General features: G+C 40.2%; 1 protein-coding gene across 3 annotated transcripts in view; it reads right to left on the bottom strand.

Annotated features, from left to right (window-relative positions):
- SLC38A9 (solute carrier family 38 member 9) overlaps positions 1-19,702 on the bottom strand; it is a 48,804-nt gene that overhangs the window by 8,097 nt on the left and 21,005 nt on the right. For all 3 annotated transcript variants that reach the window (XM_083884121.1, XM_083884122.1, XM_083884123.1), the window contains 5 exons: positions 17,552-17,749; positions 14,738-14,845; positions 12,545-12,651; positions 6,105-6,218; positions 4,124-4,272 (listed from right to left, as the gene is read on the bottom strand). In XM_083884121.1, coding sequence (XP_083740247.1) covers positions 4,124-4,272; positions 6,105-6,218; positions 12,545-12,651; positions 14,738-14,845; positions 17,552-17,749 — 676 coding nt within the window. The remainder of the gene's footprint in view (positions 1-4,123; positions 4,273-6,104; positions 6,219-12,544; positions 12,652-14,737; positions 14,846-17,551; positions 17,750-19,702) is intronic.

Here is a 19,702-nt window from a genome sequence, read left to right as displayed (position 1 = left end):
GTATACTAACATACATTTTTGCAAAATAAAAGAGGGAATTACGATGTCTTCTCTCATTTCTAAATCTTTAGCAGGAAGTAGAGAAAGGCTGAAGGATTTGTGGATTGAATGTACCCTCAGCACCAAGCTGTGCATGATGCAGTGGACAAGCTTGAGGGAAGGGACATCATCCACAGGGACCCCTATAGGCTTGAGATGCAAACCTCAGGAAGCTCAACAAGGCCAGGTACAAGGTCCTACACCTGGGTCACTGCAATCCCAGACACAGCCACAGGCTGGGCAGAGAAGTGATTGAGAGCAGCCCTGTGGGGAAGGGCTTGGGGGTGGTGGCTGGTGAGAAACTCACCATGAGCACACAGTGAGTGCTCCCAGCCCAGAAAGCCAAGGAAATCCTGGGCTGCATCCAAAGGAGCACTGGCCAGCAGACTGAGAGAGCGGGTCTACCCCTCTGCCCTGCTCTGCTGAGGCCCCAGCTGGAGCACTGCATCCAGCTCTGGGGTCCCCAGCATGGTGACAAGGAGTTGTTAGACAAGTGCAGGGGAGGAACAGGAGGTTGCTGAGAGCTCTGGAACACCAGCCCTGTGAGGACAGGCTGAGCAAGCTGGGGCTGTGCAGCCTGGAGAAGAGAAGGTTGTGTGGGGACCTCACAGACACCTTCCAGTATCTGAAGGGGCCTGCAGGGAAGGTGGAGAGGGATTCTCTGACAGGAACTGGAGTGACAGGGCAGGGAGGAATGAGTACACGGTGAAAGACTGAGATTTAGGTTAAATATATGGAATAAACTCTACTGTGAGGGTGATGATACACTGGAACAGGAAAGCTGTGGATGCCCCACCTCTGGAAGTGTTCAAGGCAGTCTGGATGGGGGTCTGAGAAAGCTGTTGGGACTAAATGATCTTCAAGTTCCTTTCCAATTCAAATCACTCTATGATTCTATGTGATGATGCCTGTAGGAAGACGATCATGTCTAGCACATCTACACGTATATTTGACTTTAAGAGAGGGAGACACAGGTGACTGCCACTTGTACATAAGAGCAAGGAGAATCCTCCTTGGAATCAAGGATGCTTTTGCTCTCCTCTTGACTGCTGGAAGACAGACAGACTCTCAATTCCTTTCAGATAAGCAAGCTTACACTGTTCAGCTTATGTCTACTGGGAAACCTTGGAGAAGAAAAATTACATATTGTCCGTTTAAGCTTTTAAGTTTGAGCTGCTGAGATGAGCTGCTTCATCACTCAAGACTACGGATTAGTAGGATACACTACAGGTACAAGCAGCAAAGAGCTGTTCATAAAAAAATAGCACTACAGAGTATCTAAAAAGCATGGGACAACAGAGATGAAAATCAAGTCTTCAGACAATAAAAGCTCCCTCGAAGATGAGTATGTAGTTTCTCTTTATAATCCAGTTATAATCTCTGGTTTACCAGAAAAAAATAATATATGAACCATGATGTTGCTTTTGGCAGAATTTGACTTAGATTAGATCAAAAATCAAGACTATAAATTGCAGAAGAGCAAACTAATATCTTGGTCCTTTATTACAATCAGTGACAGATAAAGAAAAAGGGGTAAAGCCCAGAGAAATAAATTGATCTGAGCAATACAATCACTCCCAGGAACTGAAGACTATCTGGCAGCCCTGTAAACTTGTATGAGATCAAGCTATTTGCTTTAAGTTGCATCCATCCAAAATTCTAAGTACTCCATTTAATAACTTAATGGCTATCTGTTAACTCCATCCACAGCAGCAGCAGGTATCCACAGCTGCAAAAATCAGCTGATGTGAAGAAGCCTGGCTTTTAGAATCATGAGCTTCCATGTGAAGCAACCAACAGCTTAAAAATTAAGATAGGAACATTTCTAATGGAGACTTGGACCAAAGGAGTTTCTCTTAGACTGTTGTTTTTGTTGGTTTTGTTTGGACAATTACAGTCAGAAGGCAAATTTATAACATTTCGCCCAGCTGCAAAAAAAACTTATATAAGAAAGATGCACATATGAAAAGATATGTAATTTAGCACATAGAATCACAGGATTAAATGAGGTTAGGTTTCCAGCAGAGATCCTGCTCTTTTCCTCCTTTTTCATCCTTTGGGGTCACTACTCACACAAAAATTTTCTCCAGACATGTGACCCAGAATATTCTCCTCCATTTATTCACCTTATACAGACATCTAAGAGGTAAAGCATGAATCTCTGCAGGCTAATCTTACTGCCCAAGAGCTGTTGGCCCTGAATAATGAGGATTTTGAGAAAAGAAGCCAAGTACATTCAACTATTAGTAGAGTGCTCATTTTCCTACACAAAAAGCCACAAAACATAGTATTTCCAGGTAGGGTCTTCAGAGTGAATCGACAGGCTCTCCAGTAAGACAACAGCCTATGTCAGTAAGACCAACATCTTCATATTTGCCAAACGTTTCCCTACAAAAGCAGCTTTGGAAAAAAACAAAAATACTGAAATTTTTCCCAGAGAGGTGAAAAAGGAGCTTTGTCAGCTAAGGTGACTGGTGAGCACCAGCCATGAAAACACATTTCACAACCATGCAGTCAATCTTTAATATCCTTCCAGAGACATGTCCTGTGCTTGGTACCAGCCTTCAGGAATAAGGCTGCATAGAAAAAAACCAAGGGCTGACCTTGTAAATGCACAGAAGCCAGAGCCTGAAGTTAACTGAGTGATTTCTGTGCTGTATTTGAGACACCTGGGATGCCAGAGAGCAAGAAACAGCCCATCAGTCAGAATATGCTACCTTATCACTATAGCTTGGAGAGACTTATATGGCTTCCGAGAAACCATTTTTGACTTCTCAGAAGCTTTAAATACTTCACTGTAAGGAGTCTAAAAATAAAACAAAACAAATTTTAAAATGATTGAAGCTACCCACAGGACATTCTGGAGACAAGAATCAAGCAAGTATCTGCATCATCAAATTCGTCATACTACGAAGGCTTAAAACAGCAAGCTGGAATTAACCTGAGAAGAGACTGGCATAAAGTTGTAGGTTCTAGGAGAGGCCATAAGGGAAATGAAAACCTTTCTGGGCAGAGAGTAACTAGAGGGAGGAGATAGGAAAAGGCACATCCACATAATATAAAGGACAAGACTATTTCTCAGTGGCTGTGAAATCCATCTTTAGCACTTAAATAAATGGCCTTGTTTCCAACAGTGACTTGCAGCAGTTCCTAAAAATCTTAACGTTGAACTGCATACAATTCAGAGTCAAAAAAAGCAGGTATTTATTTCACTGCCTAATTTTAGGCATTTGGTTTCTAGAACTTCTCATACCTATTTTAGGACTCAGAAGAAACTTGGAACAGCATCTCTGCAGACCTGAACTGCTGATGCCACAGAGGAAACACACATTCCTTCCTGAGATTTCTTTTTTCCTTTCCTCCATCAACAGTAATTCACAATACAAAATAAGAAACTTGGAGATAAATAGTAACTTCTCGGCTGTGACAAATTCAGTACTCCAGTACTCCAAATATAAATGTCCTAAGTTTTATTTAAGAAACCAAACTAAAACTGAAATCTGCATCAGCTCTTCCTTGGAATACAGACATTGTACAAATGCAAGGGTGTGGCTCATCTCTGAAATTAGCATGTGAAAAGCTATTTTTATAAACATAGCAGCAGCCCAGATAGCACAACTAACAGCTCACTGAGCTATTATCTCTTGTTTAAAAACAGATGGATGATTACTAATCATGCACAATCAAAACAAAGATGGCATACTGAAATGTTAGTATCTGGAGTATACGTTTTCCACAGCTTAAGGATTGCTAGATTAAATGCTTCTGGACTAAATAATTTTTTTCCTGTACAACTTCTCTTCTGTCATATAATTGCATATCTCAAAGGGATTGTGTTGACAAAATTCCTATATATTGATAAAATGAAGAGCTAAACTAAAAGAACCCCCCCACATTCTGCTCTGGCATCTTCTAGCGAGTTTATTTTGCCTATCTACCCTGACTCCACAAACTCTGTGAATCTAGTTTATGAAAAGTACATAACGTACAAAGCAAATCCCCTAGCCAAAAACCTAGCCAAATTTCTGACAACAGTCAGTTAAGCAGAGTGTGCCAAACTATTGTCAAGAAACAGACATCTTACCTTGGGTAAGCATTTCCAAAAAACTGTCTTAACAGCTGAACTCGTGCCAGATAGCCCAACAGTGGGTATACAGTCATCATTTGGAACAGCAGGAATATTCTTGCAACGAATGACATGATGTCATCACTGGGAAAGTTATCTAGAAAATTCTAAACATATAAGTAATGTTACACATGAACGGTGGCTTGTTTACATGTATCTGGTGGGTTTTTTATATTTGTGTGCCAGAAAGAATGGGATAAATCCAAATAACTACAATTGCTAAATGAACTCCAAAACATGAAAAACCCTCTCCCTCTTTTACAACTGCCGTGCCACCAGCTTTTGAATACTACTAGGCTGATGTCAGTGTTAATGTTAGTATTACATAAGGAATTACTTCCATATCTTCTGAATATCCCCATCTAATCCTGGCTGTGGAAGGGCCACCTGACCTTTTAGGCAGATGAATTCATATGCTCCTATTATCTGTCATATCGTGCCTTCTTAAAAAGAGTTATTTAGTGAGTAAAACTGCATTACATACAAATGAGGAAGGAATTGTACACTACTAACAGGAACATGTAAAAAAGTATTTTAAGACTTTGATATCACAGAAACATACAGAAAGCTTCATAAGTACCTGAGATAACCACAAAAATAAATGGGAAGAAAATCACTCATTATCTGTTATTTAACTGTGGATTTCATCCTGTGAAATTATTTCAGGCAATTAAAAAAATCATTTCATAGTTTAACAGTGGTACCAGTTCTAACTAATCCACAGTCAAAGGAAGCCTTTAAATGCTGATTATTGCTAAATATTATGCTGGAGTTATACACCTGGCATAAAATGGATCCCCCTTTGATAACTACTATCTCTGAAGAAATTTAGGGTATGGAAGTCAGGCTTGCCTATAAGCAGATAAGAGTTTTTAGCCTTCACAAGGTGTTTCATGTGGTGCTATTATCTGAAGAACTCTGCTGGCAAGGCTCACTGGAGTGTCAGACTCCTAACATAATGGCAGTGAGGACTCCTATCTAAACAAGCTTGCTTTCACATTCTATTTCTTCTGGAATCCAAATGAGTCACTGCACACACTTCTCAGGATTAAAGAAGCTCAACTGTTAATTGTAAAGCTTGTCCTTTATTATCCTTCTTTATCACTTTCAAAGAATAATAAATGTTTGTTTTCCACCGAAATATTGGGAACCATTTATGAATATATATGAGACAACACAGGCATTAATGTGTTCATGGTGTGGTATCAAGGTGTTCCACGAACTGACCACAGTCAAGCACAGATGTGCCTGCCAAGGTGAACCATAGCAATAGCTAGGGAATTTTTATTGCATATTTATTAAAAGGTTAAGGACAAATACATGCCTAATGCAAGGTATCTTGGTATGTATTAGGAAGAGCATTGCCAGCAGGTTGAGGTAGGTGATCCTGCCCTTCTACTCAGCCCTGGTGAGGCCCACCTGAAGTGCTGTGTCCAGTTCTGGGCTCCTCATGACAACAAAGACATGGAGCTCCTGGAGCAAGTCTCCAGCTCAGGGCTACAAAGATGACCAAGGGACTGGAGCACCCCTCTTATGAGGAAAAGCTGAGGGAGCTGGGCCTATTCCTGCTGCACCTCATCAATCTATACAGGTATGTGAAAGGAGGTGCCAAGAGGATGGATCTGGCTCTTCTTGGTGGTGCTAAACAATAGGACAAGAGGCAATGGGCAGAAACTGATGGACAGAAAGTTCCAGCTGAACATGAGGAAGAACTTCTTTACAGTGTGAGTGACTGTGCACTGGAACAGATTGTCCACAGAGGTTCTGGAGTCTCCCTCACTGAAGATATTCCAGAACCATCTGGATGCAATCCTGTGCCATGTGCTCTGGGATGGCACTGCTTGAGCAGGGAAGTTGGACCAGATGACCCACTGTGGTCCTCCACAAAAAAAACCATTTTGTGATTCCATGAAATACATACAGCAGTAAAATATCTCACCTGTTCAATACATTCTTTGGATAATGGTGGAGAAGGAAAAGATGCAAAAATTATCACTCCAACATACAGATATGTTAGTCCAACCAGGAAGTATGCAATAGAGAGGTCTCTCACCTGAGGAAAAAGAAGATTTTGTTTTCGCCAGCACTTACACACAAAACCAGATGAAATAAAAACCTCATGAGAAGATTTCTATTTCGTGTACTACTGTTACTTTTATATTCTTTTGTTCTGCATTACTTTTTAATATTTACTACTATCACTTGCACGGTTTTATTTTTACTTCCTACTACTTGAATGGAGACTTCAGACCTGCTGGTCCTGATCAGATCAGAAAGCTGCAAGGAGATAACTCAAAGTGGAGCTAGACAAGTATTATTTATCTCTCAATATACAAAAAAAGTCACCATGAAAGAGATATGCCAATAAATGTAGCAATTCCTGATGCATTAGCACACACTAGTTACTAAAACTAACAAGAAATCCCTTATACTTTCTTACATTCACCTATTCCTACCAAGACCCTTGGGACACAGACACACCTGTCTAAGAAAGAAAGCCCAGCAATGCCCTATGTTAAATTTCTTGTCATGAATAAAATCTTGCAATCAAAGACATTAGCCTACTCAACCACAGATATAATACAAAGGAATTTAATCAAAGGTTTTAAGGAAAGAGTGTTGAAGCTAAGGTCATAAATCCACACTTAAGTACATTATATACAATTAAGTATGGATTTAAACCTAAACGTCAATGTCCAGTTCTGAAAATTTTGGCTATCTTTGTAAAATATAGTATACACAAATATACTTTACAAATATTTTCCACTACACAAAAAAAATTGCACATTTATTACAGGAAAATAACTGGCAAATCTAATTATGTCCTTTATGAAACTAGAGAATCCACATATACATCAGACTGATCCCACAGCAATGTACTCCGTGAGTTATTCTTCTACATAAATTCCTTCCTTTGGAAATAAAGAGAGAGACCATTTGTTTCTAGTTATTAGCTAACTAAATTCTGTATAAGCTTATGTTACAGTACAAAACACTCATCACCTTACAGCAAACCATTTGTTCAGCTGCTGCTAATCATCAGCTTCTTAAAGGATTACTAGTAATGTTTCAATACATGACCCTATTTTCGCAAGACTGAGAATCAAGTCTTACTAGCTCAGGCATAGCACCAAATTATTAGGATTATACTGGTTTCCAGACCAGAGTGATAATTACCACCCCACTGCCAGCTCACTGAGCATGAGCAAAGCTTCCTCACAGTGTACATGGAAATGTTTCCCTAAGTGCTTCTTCACACTATCCTGTTGACAGAAGTGTAGCCTACACCAGTCTAGGCTCTGTCAAAGGCAAGGCAATCCTCGAGGAAAAGATAAAATACTAGATTATGAGTTTTGAGAGAAATTCAGATAGAAGCCAGTTTCTGGTGAAAGACATGGAATCTCCTATTCATTTTGCCAGTGTTTTTAGGGTAGGGGATTGCTGTTTGATGAGGAATATTATTGCCTCTTAGAGGCTGGGAAAAAGGCATCAGTGTGCTTTGAACGTGTTCCAGGGTGGCCTTCAAGCTCCCAGAAGCTGCACATTTCTAGCTGCAATTTCTTTCTTCTGCTGACCAGTTAAATGCACAAAGAAGATGATTTCCCTAGAATTGACTCTTCTCATACTGGTCATTGGGTAAAGACTATCAGCTTTCATCAGAAGCTGAGCAGTAGCCTTTTCTTTAAATTATATGCAGAATTTCTCTGCACAACATGAAAAGCTGTACAGGTTTTTATTTAATACCTACATTTTCAAAAGCACCAGTGCCCACCCAGCCCAAGAACTGATTTTAAGAATACTAAATATGAGCATTCAAATTTCTTACAGGTATTTATCAGAAACTTCATTAACTGCAGGACTCAGAGACACAGTAAGGCAATTTTGCAAAGAGACAGACTCTCACCTTTTGAGGACAGGACTGGGACAATTTTTCAAAACTACCCAAGACCTTCTTAATGCACATCATCTGCCAAAACCTGCTTTAAATATGGTATTTTAGGTGTAGTTCTAATGCATAAAAACAGCATAGTAATTCACAGCTGTTATTTGTACTCTGCCTACACATAAGTTCTAGAACTAACTGTAAAACTATTTTTGCTGTGACAAGTGCATGCAGTTGTGAGGGCGAGAAATCTGAAATAAAATTCTTACTGCTTTCTTTGGACATAAAAAATGGTAGATAGTGGTGTGCTATTACCTCCAAGAGCTACTAGTGCCAGAACTAACCAGTTCATGTTTCTAAAGTTCTTGAGGGTGTCTGCTTTAATCTGCACTGAAACTAAGCGCTGATAATTTATTGATTGAAATTATTGATAATTGAAATTGAAATTATTGATAATTTATTTTCATAGCATGTAACACAATAGACTCTTTTCTCTAGGTGCTGTCACCATACAAAGAGTACCCAGATTTTGATTTCAATAAGCTACTAAAAAAGAAACAAACAACTTGAAAAACTGGATTTATTTTTTTTCTCAAACATCCATCAGCTCCCTTCCAAACATATGCTGCTGTGAATAAGATGGTTATTTTTGTACAACAACATGTGTTTACATAACAGAATCATCTTTTGATTAATGTTCATCATTCCTCAAGAGACCGGGGTACACTCCCTAAAGACCCTGACACTACTGTTTAGACAGTATAATGCCAGATAAAATCAAAGGACACATGGGGAGAGATAAAAGGATTATTTTAAGTAAGAGCAACAACTACACTTTTCAAAATTTGATACATGAGGCATTTACATTCAAAATGGACACTGCTGTAGTGAAAGCTGCCTAAGCACAAGAATATAGCAATTCTTAGAGCCACAGTTTAAAAAGAAAACTTGTAGAAAAAACGATATTGGAAGCAGGAATTATTTGTAGAATCACAGTGGAGGTCTCAAAGTAAGTATCTAAAGTAACATGCAGGTCACAGTCCATAGGATCACAGCATGACACCTGCCAAACCCTTGTCAAACACACCTGAAGTAATAGGCAGGTTTTTAGACAGAGCTTGGAGAACATATGGTAGCTGCAGTTACTGCTGACAAGGAGCTCTCCTGGTCAGAATCACAGAGCAAAGTGTTAAGAGTGCCACTGGAAGAAGAGAAAACTGGGTGACTAAGGCTGGCAGCAGCAGTAGAACAGAGGAAGAAATCAGCCTCCTAACAAAAGGATGAGTCTGATAAATCAGGTGGAGCTAACAAAGACAACCCTGAAAGTCCGAAACACTGAAAGTCCAAAACACCCACAGAACAGTCAGTACTCAGGCGCTGGCTGGACCTGCAGCAAGGGATTTGACACAGCACAGAGAAGGCTCTGTGGCTCTAAGGACATTTCTCATGTGGTACTGCAAAGAACAGGCTACTTCCAGGCCTTGATTTGCCTGTTGAATGCCATGGAGAAAACAGTTCACTTTCTTCCTCAGTACCAGTGAAAGCTAGCTTGTGGAATTGCTTCTTGGATGGAGAACCCTGTATCAGTGCCTAGTAATGATTACCACATTTGAAGTATCTTTTAATCATCCCATTTCAGATTAGCCTCTTCTCAGGAGAGATGCTGTCTATATAATATCTCAGCAGGACTTTGATCTATATCATAAAAACAGACTTCACCTGTTCATGCATCAGGGGCAAGTGGTAACATTTAATTGGGTGACAAGAAAAAGTACTTCACCAGGATGGATGATGCTGTGCATAATTTTGGCTGGAAAGAGAAACCAATGGTATGACACCATCAATGGAAGCTCACTTTCTTTACAGGGAATAAAGTGTTTAAATACTGCAGAAAATAAGTACCATTTACAGCTCCATGTCTTCTGCAGTTAATATCTAGACAAAAAACATCTCTCCACTCATAGCCTTTCTCCCAGGTACATCCACAAACAGCTGCTAGGAGACAGCACTAGCATATTCCTGCCTGTAGATCACGGTGGGCTTGTGTAACATCTGTACTGTTACTCAGGAAAACAGATCACAGACATCAGTCAGGAAAAAAACAGCCAACCAAAACCCACAGCTAAACTCCTTTTTGTGGCTAGGTTACGTTTCCTATGCAATTTGTTTTCAAACCATTTGACTGAGCACTGTATAAAAGCTTATGCTGATAAATATAAGGAGGCAGCAGGAGATGGGACCAGGAAGCTTGATTCTGAACTGCAGACTAAAATCCTGCTCACAGGGCTTCTCCAGGCTGTGCTGCTGACATGTGGCTTACTCGGGTGCACTGCTCTTCTCTTCTCACACCCACACCACTGCACGGGAATAGCAGCCAGAGCAATCCTCCCCCACGCATGTTTTAGCTTTGGGCTGTGATGCATGCCTGTGACCAGAATGGAAGCTGCTATTGTTTTGAATTTCTGACTCCATAAGAGGAATGTTATTGTTTGTCTTACTTCTTTCCACCTCCCCAAAGAGTTGTTCTATGACCACTAGTTTCAGCAAGTTTTGTTCAAGACTAAAAAAGTGCTTTTCCAGGCCAAGTTCTGTGCCTTTTCACAGAATACTGATGGAGGTGACACGTTAACAGGTTGATCAATAAAACAGTGAAGTTTTTATCCACGGAGTTATATTAGTATCACCCCATCAGACACTGAGAGAAGAAAGCATCTTGTAAATATATGGGAAAAACTCCTCATGACTTAGGAAAGAGGGCAAGACCCCTATACAAATGGAAATATCCCACTTAGCCCAGCAGCTTAGTGACATAATCACAAAACAGCTCTTCAAGAGCACAGGTGCTTCATTAACATTTGCAAAGCACTTTTGAGAGCTAGGTGAAAGGCTCCTGTACCAGCTACAAACAGGGAAAGAAATCTCCGGCCACATAAAACTACTACAAGAACAAAACAGAGATTTGGTTTTCCATTAAAAATTTTTCCTGCCATACTTCAAAGGTGTCTCTTCTGAGCAATTTGAACATTCTTCTGGAATGCAGATTTTTGTCAAGGGCTTGAGATGGACGCTAGGGCTGACTTGGAAATTCAGCTTAAACTCCAGGGAGGGTATTAGAAAAGTTGATTCAAATGCAGGCAGCAGTTTCTTCCTTCTTCACACAGGAAAAGCAAGCTGGAGAGCACTCCAGGTGCTGCTCTTTGCATCTGATTGCTTGCTCTGATGTAAATGGAGGGGGAAAATACACAGGAAAACCTTGAAGATGGAATGAGGGTATTAGGCCTCCTCTGCATATAGAGCTGATTGGCAGAGATCTGGCCTTTAGAATTTGAAAGCCACAGCTAAAGGGAACTCTTGCCCTTCTCCACATCATAAGATTTTCTTAAGGAAATCGAGAAAAAGCTTACTTAGCTTTCATTGTCCAGACCTCCAGCTGTTAAACTGATTTCTAAGAAGCCCCTAAGCCCCCAGAAGCAGAGAATTCATTACTCCTTTGCAGATAGGGTTATTCACAAGCTAGTCTTAATTCACAGGTACAAGGAAGCAACTGTGCAGGCTTCTAAAGCCTAAGAGGTCATCTCATTGCATTGGTACATAACCTGCACTTCATTGTCAAATAACCAAATCTGATATATTTTATCTGATGTGTTGCATAGGCATCTGGCTCATAGCGGTGCTGACTGAGTAGGGGGACAAGATGACATCCAGAGGTTCCTTACAACCTCAGGCATTCTGGGATTCTATGATTGCGTACCAGTTTTCCACACAGCTAATATTTAAAAATATTTCTATGTTATTGCAGGTACCTTTACAGCTAACATTTTAATGAAGCTGGACAAGAATCCTTCGAAGCAGGGAGGAAAAAAATAAAATTATAAAAATAGTTAGAGTAAAAGTGACTCTTAGACCCTGTGTACTGTGTTTACTCCATTTGGCATTTTATAATGGGAGGATATTAACAAAGAATGCAGTTCCATCTGGAGGAGCACTGCTTAACTTTTTCAACAGCAAAGCACCACTCCAAAGACTATCACAAAACCTCCCGATCGAGGCTTCAACCTGCAGAATTTCCTAAATTGTGCCAAGTTTCTCTACAGACTTTGACTAGGATTGTGAGACAAAACTACTGAAACAACACTGAGAAAAGGTAGACCTAGACCCCAAAACTAGTGTTCAGGATTCTGCTATAATCAGTCCTGTACCAAACATTTTCCACCATTTTCATTCTAAAATTGGTCAATTTTCATTGAGTTCTACAACACTGTCAAGTCATCTGCCTCTTGTATGCAATTTGGCCATTTAATACCAGCTTGACCAGGTATTAGGGCATTCCTCAGGGCTTTTATTTGAGTGCATTTGCAATTTATCTGTTATTCCCTCCTAGCAAGGAAAAGAACGCGCAACTCTTTTCTTATCAAATCACAGGAAAAATTACTGTTGTCTGGCAATCTAGATATAAATATAGATATAAATGAGCACAGTCTTGAGAAGTTACTTACATTGTTTTCTTGATTCTTGTTATTCTGAAGAAGTGTGATGACACAATTGTGGATGAAGAAGGCAAGTGTTAGAACCCCTGTGAGCTGAGGGAACAGAATTCTAAACTCTAAATGAAGAAAAAAAGAAGTGTTTTTAAATTACTTATTGGAAACAAGCAATGCCAAAATGCAGACGACATACAGTGCTCTGGAGGGTACTGGCAAACTCATGAGCCTCCACCCTGAAATGGGACAATCTATCTCATCTTTGACCATAAATACCAATGCAGGTATTTAACCAGGAAGTACAAAATGCATGCAGACAGTAGTTACTATAGAATACACTTTCCAGCAAGGCTCTCTGATAGACTCCCATCAGTGTCACCACCAGTGATTACTAGGCTAATTTATGATTGACACATACAAGGTTTTCTGCTCCTCAACAGTTTAACTGGAAATCATTTGTAAAACTTGAATTGACAGCAGTGAGGCTGTATACCTGTGGGTTCCTGAAGAGGGAGATGGAGGGAAGGAATCATTTACCCTGTGAGAACTTACAGTTATTAAGAAGTCATTTAGGCTACCAGAAGAAAAATTACATCTGTAGAAGAGATTCTGCTTACAAGCTAGGGCATAAAGAAAGGCAGAGCAATTTCTTATCATGCCTCACAGCAGGTATGAAAAAAATTCCTTTCTTGTCTCAATGGGAATAACAATGTTCTGCTTCTTTTAATACTCAAAGGACGTTCACAAGATGGTGGTTCTGGAAGTGCTACAAATAATCTAGGAATTCACAAATTTCTAAGATCATTAAAGCACCACCATAGCTGGTATTACCTAAGAATGTATTTACTCTTTAAAGTGCTAACAGCAATTAGAGACCCCTAAGAGAGCTCAGCTTCTGAGAAGCATCCAGGAGTATAGCACACTACTCTTCACAAACCCTTACAGAATAAACCACAGAGAGCTCCATGAAAACATATTTAAAATAGAATATTTGCATATTCTGCAAAGTGCTATGAAGTTTGGAAAGTAAACACACCCCAGGCAACTAAAGGAGAGCTTATCCAAACTGAAAGAATAAGCTTTCCCAAGAGCTGGTTTCACTGTACCTTCAATACCTAATTAGCATGATGTGCTACTGACAGAATTGAGTGCAAATATCTTCTGTGCTCTACTTCAGGGCTTGTTTTTCATACACTACTTCAATCTCAATAATAAAAAGCAAACTGACAGTTTCAGAATCTTGTATTTGTAAGCATTAGCTACATGCTTTGTCTATATCCTAGAAGTACTAAGAGTTTTTGACAAGTTAATCATACTACTGGGTGCTCTACTTCTCAGTGGCATGTGTGTCATTAAACTCATTTTTCTCTTTTGTTTCTAAGAACAGGAGAACTGATACTATTCTAATGTACAGGACACAGCTCCCTGGAGCTAACTTATCATAAAATCTTGCTTATTGTAAAGGATGGGGAAAAACCAGCTAGGACCTAAATCTGGTTCTCTTATTCCAGGTTTCTTAAAAAAGAAACTCATCTCTTTAGGCTATCTGTTCAAGCAATACCAAATGCCACTTGTTTATGACTATGGCATCTCAGAGAGAAATTTTTAACAGTAATTTGGAAAAAACAAATAGCCATCAAACAACTTTCAAGAAAATAAAAACATACTGATGGGTACTGATGGGATAAAAACAGCTAATGGGTGTTTAAAAGAGAAGACTATGGCCTAAAATTTGAGATAGACCAGCAACTACAAGAGAACTGTACTTGCAAATTACAGTGAATGATCTATTTCATTTAAGCAAGACAGTGTGTGGGGAACATAAAGCACCTTTAAGAGTCTGTCTACTGTTTGTCATTTTTGATTGCTACTGAAACAGGCATGATCTGAAACTGGTGCAACCAGAACTTAAAATAACATAGGTGAAACAGGACTATGGAAAGCTCTCTGTCATGAGATGTTTGTTGAAGATTCCTCTGATAGGCACACCTCCTTTTCCCCATTGTTGATACTGTCTTTTAACTATGGAATATCACTGGGAAAGGGATTCCTCACCACTTTGTCCAGAGGAATCTTTCCTCTACTTGTAACATCAGACAGCATTTCCTCACTTTATTTTTGTCTCAGACATGTTAAAAAGTGAATGAGAAAAAAAAAATCTTAAACTCACCAAATATATACTTCGTTACTGCATTTTAACTATCTTACCTGGTACAAAAAATTCATTCTCTGTAAACCAGTTGAATTCTAAGTGTATCCCCAGATGAGCAGCCTTTACTGTAACCAGAAAAACTAAGTAGACAACTGAAGCTGTACCTGGAAAAAACAAGAGCCAAACAAATACCATGATATAGCAGAAAGCATTTATGTAGGGTTTCATTTCTGTTCCATGCATCTAGCCACTAGTAGTCAAACAGTTATGGCTGGTATTCATTCCTAACGAAGACTAGGTCTATAAACTTTTTCTTTACTTCTCTTATACATCAGAGAGAAAAAATAATGCATATGCCCACCACGTAAACTTCCAGCAAGTTTAGTATTTCCCAGGTGTTGGTAACAGCAGAGGAAATACTCTGTAATCCCTGTTGTTGAAATCGGGGGAAAAAAGATAGGAAAAGGCTCTGTACATGAAGATCAGCTAAAATATTCTGTAGTTTCCTAATAACTTTTGTTTCCATGGGTATCAAGGTAAGATGGACTCAAAACTCTACTGAGATAAATTTCAGCATCTCAAAATTGCCTTCCATTTCTTCTTGTCCGATAAACTTCAACGTTTACAAAAATTAAGGCAATTTTGAACAGCTTCTGAATTACATAAAAATCTACTGAAATGATGAGTAATTAATATTCTGGTTTTTTAATTTCTAATGTTACATCTACCTACATAAAATGCACACCTTTTGCACAGAAGCAGTATCAAGTACCGAAATTCCTGTGTGGTATTTTCATTTAGTGGTTTCAGTAAGAGCAGATCTAAGCTCTGATAAAATGTCACTATGGAATAGGCTAACAAACAAGACCTTCAAATTCCTATCCTCTACCTCCTTTACAATGCATATCCAACTTTTTCAGCCTCTGATCCACACCTAGTTTTCTCTTTCTCTTCATTGTGGGCTTCAGGGCTTCTTTCTCTTGAGGGCTATCCCACAGACCTCTTCTATTCCCTGAACTGTGACCAGCTGTACCCACCATGCAAATGCTTTATTCACTTTACCAGTCCCACCCACCTTGTCCTTCTACCTCAAGACATAGAAGCAGGAACTCACAATTGTTTTCTCTGCAGCACAGAAGAATCCACAATATTGGAAACTGGCACAAAGAACAGCAGCAGGTCATACTGACTTACTGATGTTGTGATTAATTAATCACCTGATTGGCAGAAAATTACTTCAGATCAGAAGCAAATGTTGGGTTTGAAATGTTTACCAGAGGAGGAAGAGTATGCCTGACTATACCAAAGTAGTATGTATCAAATTCTGCACAGTAGCATGCAAAGAACTATTTGGGAAGATCTGCTGTGGATGTAATGGAATTTTTTTCACAGGATTATCAAGCAAGAAAAAGGAGGAAAAATGAACTCCCTATTACCCATAAGATTCAACCAAAGCAACAGACAAAGCCTGTGAGGTTAATAAATCAACCAACAACCCACTTCAAGGCACAGTATGGGCTGCCAGCAAAATACTGGAACAGTGGCTGGAAAGCTGCCTAGTGGAAAAGGACCTGGAGGTGCTGGTTGACAGCAGCTGAACATGGTCTGACAATGCACTGACAGGTGGCCAAGAAGGCCAGTGGCATCCCAGCCTGGATCAGCAATGGTGTGGGCAGCAGGGCCAGGGCAGGGATTGTCCCCCTGTACTCAGCACTGCTGAGGCTGTCCCTGTGACATGAATACTGCCAGTTTTGGGCCCCTCAAGACAAGAAGGACATTGAGATGCTGGAAGTGTCTAGGGAATGGAAATGAAGCTAATGAAGGGTCAGGAGAACAAATTATATGAGGAGCAGCTGAGGGAGCTGGGGGTGTTTGTCCTGGAGAAAAGGAGGCTCAGGGGTGATCTTATCAATCTCTGTAACTGTCTGAAAGGAGGTTGTAGCCAGGGGAGGCTTGGTGTCTTCTCCCAGGCAACCAATGACAGGATGAGAAGATATGGCCTTAAGCTGTGCCAGGGAACGTTCAGATTTGGAAAATGTTCTTCTCAGAAAGGGTTGTCAAGCATTGAAACAGAAAAATGTCTGAAAAATCTGTCCAGAAAAATGATTGAGTCACTGTAACAGTGTGTCTTTATCCGAGTGCAGCCACGGCCCTTCCAGATCCCAGTCAGCGTCTCTAGTGGAAAAACTGCTTGAGAAGAATTCAGGCAGCAATTCAAGCTCACACATCCACACATGTTACAGGCCAGCTCAGCAGAGAGGCAGAAGGCTCCTATCCCCAGATTAATTCCAGGAGGCGTTTATTCCATGTGCCAAAGGTAGAATCCAGAGGCCAAAAGAGGCTGATCATGTGAATTTTCTCAGTATATACAGGGTCTCAGGTTCATGGGTGGTAGAGGGGGCAGGGCAGGGGGCAAGTGACCATAGGCAAGACAGTAAACTGGACACCAGGCCCCATAGCCAATGGGGAACAGGGAAAGGGGATACCATGGGGAGGGGTGGTGGACTTGAGAAACCCAGAGAGAAGATTGCACAATGTTTGCAAGGAGCCATGAGGGAGAAGCCTTTTGTTCCACCTGGGAGGGGTAATCTTCACTTTTCCAGGGCAAGTCAGTGGAAAATTCCTTTAAGGGCACAAGAGACTCCACAAGTCACTATCCCTAGATGTATTAAAAAAATGGGCAGATATAACAGATATTGACATGGTTTAGTGGTGGACTTGACAGTGTTGGGTGAACAGTTGGACTCAATAACCTTACAGACTTTTCCATCCTAAAAGATTTTATGATTCTACTCACTGGAGTAGTTCTCACTGTCCTCTATAAACCTCAGCCACAATGAACCAATGCTTTAATAGTATTTGTTACCCACCTAGGACATTGAACTTGGCAAAGAAGGACGGAGACTTCAGATTTAGCAGGGGTAGAAGAACTGCAATCAGGTAAAGTGGTACTGTTCGTGATTTGTCCCACCATTCCTCAAAGAGTTCAAAATCTGTTCTGTTGCCAGAAGAGAACATCACACTCCTGTTCTGTGGTGGGTGATCACTAGCATCACTTGGACAAATGACTGGAAGAAAGGAAGAGAAAAATATCCTCAGATGAAAAAGGTTTTACTTGCACAGAATATTCACAGCCAAGACCCCACGATTGCTGGTGTGTTCTACCTACTGAGAAGTAGGTAGAACACACCATTGCTCAAGTGCAATGTTCAGTACCTCAGTTCCTAACTTCTATTTGTTTTTTTAATTGGGAATTCATTGCTAAGATTCCACTGCTAGGCACCTTGCACTCTAATCTGACAGTGCTAATTCTTCCAGCTGAGAACAATAGAGATACTAATTTATCTGAAGTCCAAGTTGTCACACAGTATCATCCTTCTAGGTGACATACCTATAATGAGGTCTGTTCAGTGCCTATGGGAACCTGCTGGAATCAAGTCATAGCAATGCTCCCTTGCATCTGGCTCCATATTTAGCATCCTAATCTGTCCCTGCACACTTCAGTAAGATCATATCAACCAAAATCCAAGTGCACCTCTGTACAGAAGAGCCTGAATTACTGTAAATTGCTCTACAAACAAACAAACAAACAAACGATTACAAGACAGCCACTGTAACAACCAAAGGTCCAAAACTCATACACTGAACAAAAACACTCTTGCCATCTTTGTGCCATGACAGGGGCAAGTACCATACTGCCAGACAACACAACATAACAAATTTAAGATGTGCTCCAGTAACACTGCTAAGAGAGATTGTCATAGTCCTCTTACACAGAGGTTGATCAATGGCAGCACCTGAACAAAACTGGAATAAAATCAACCAAAAAGGCTCCCTGAGGAACACATGCCTATGAAGCTCTATGTTGAAATATAAAACTTGTTGTTCTCATAATGTCTTATTTAAAATCTTGGCATCCCACAATACTCGATAGCCACTATCCCACACTGTCTGCATTCCTATTCTGTCAAAAAGGCAAAGGCGTAAAAAGCATTCTGACAAATTTCTTGCTTAAAAGAGGATTGTCTCACAAACTTTGAAAAATGCTTTTGTTCTTACTGATCTCCTTGGTAGCCCTGAATGTCCTGTCTAGTCACTTGAACATCCGGCAGCCCTTAATTTCTGGGTAGCAGCTGCTTTAAATCTTCTAGTTGGTGAAGGACAGTGTGGAATATTATCTACTTTGCCTCCAAGTTATACCCCCTGCTGCATAAGCACGGGAGAGAACAGCAGAAGCAGGAGACAGCACAAATTGGTGCCTCAGCTGGTAAGGACTGTTAGAGGAGCAGGATTCAATGCTAGCTCAAATGCAAATCCACTGGTTTTTAGAACTATTTCTCAACTCCTTTGCCTGACTCCAACATCTGCTCTCCAGAAACACAGCTGCAGCTAGCATTACACACAGCTGCCCAGCTGGCAGTGATATGTTTCCCCATTCCTCATGTACTCAGGATAGAGAAAGCTTTCTGTTTCCTAAGAAAGCAGTACAGATTCAGTCACTATTACAGAGGCAGAAAAAATTCAGGGGTTGACAATGCCTGCCTTGCTTTGCTCCTGCCTCCATTCTACATTATTCTGCCTACTTAAGAACTTGGAATAGATCTATGCTCATAGTTGACTGCAGTTTCTTCTCTTAGTTGTGCAAATGTCAGACTTTTCAAAAAGCACAAGCAGGGGCTCAAGTAGCCTGACACTTGTTTCTTTTTTGCACCCAGCATCAAGAAAGCTGTTCTTACATAATTTTTAAAAAAAAAAATCTTGCTGAAGAACTCGTGGGTAGTAAAGCTGCTCCCGTCAAGATTTCAAACAGTAAACAGAACTAAGGCGCCTCAAATTTAGGGTGTGAAAGTTAAAATTCCTTAAGGCAATTCCTCATTGTGCAACTACTGTTAAAAAGTTAACAGTCTGGCTTTTAAGGAGGATGTGTCTGGGCATACAGAAACTTGTAACTGGCTTTTTAATACTTATTCTCACCTCCACTTTTTTAACTTATTTTTTTTACTTCTCCAGTTATTCAGATC

The sequence above is a fragment of the Zosterops lateralis genome (genome assembly GCF_965231275.1).
Source record: "Zosterops lateralis genome assembly, chromosome: Z".
NCBI classification, from domain to species: domain Eukaryota; kingdom Metazoa; phylum Chordata; class Aves; order Passeriformes; family Zosteropidae; genus Zosterops; species Zosterops lateralis.
This window is presented reverse-complemented; position numbering and strand designations above follow the sequence as displayed.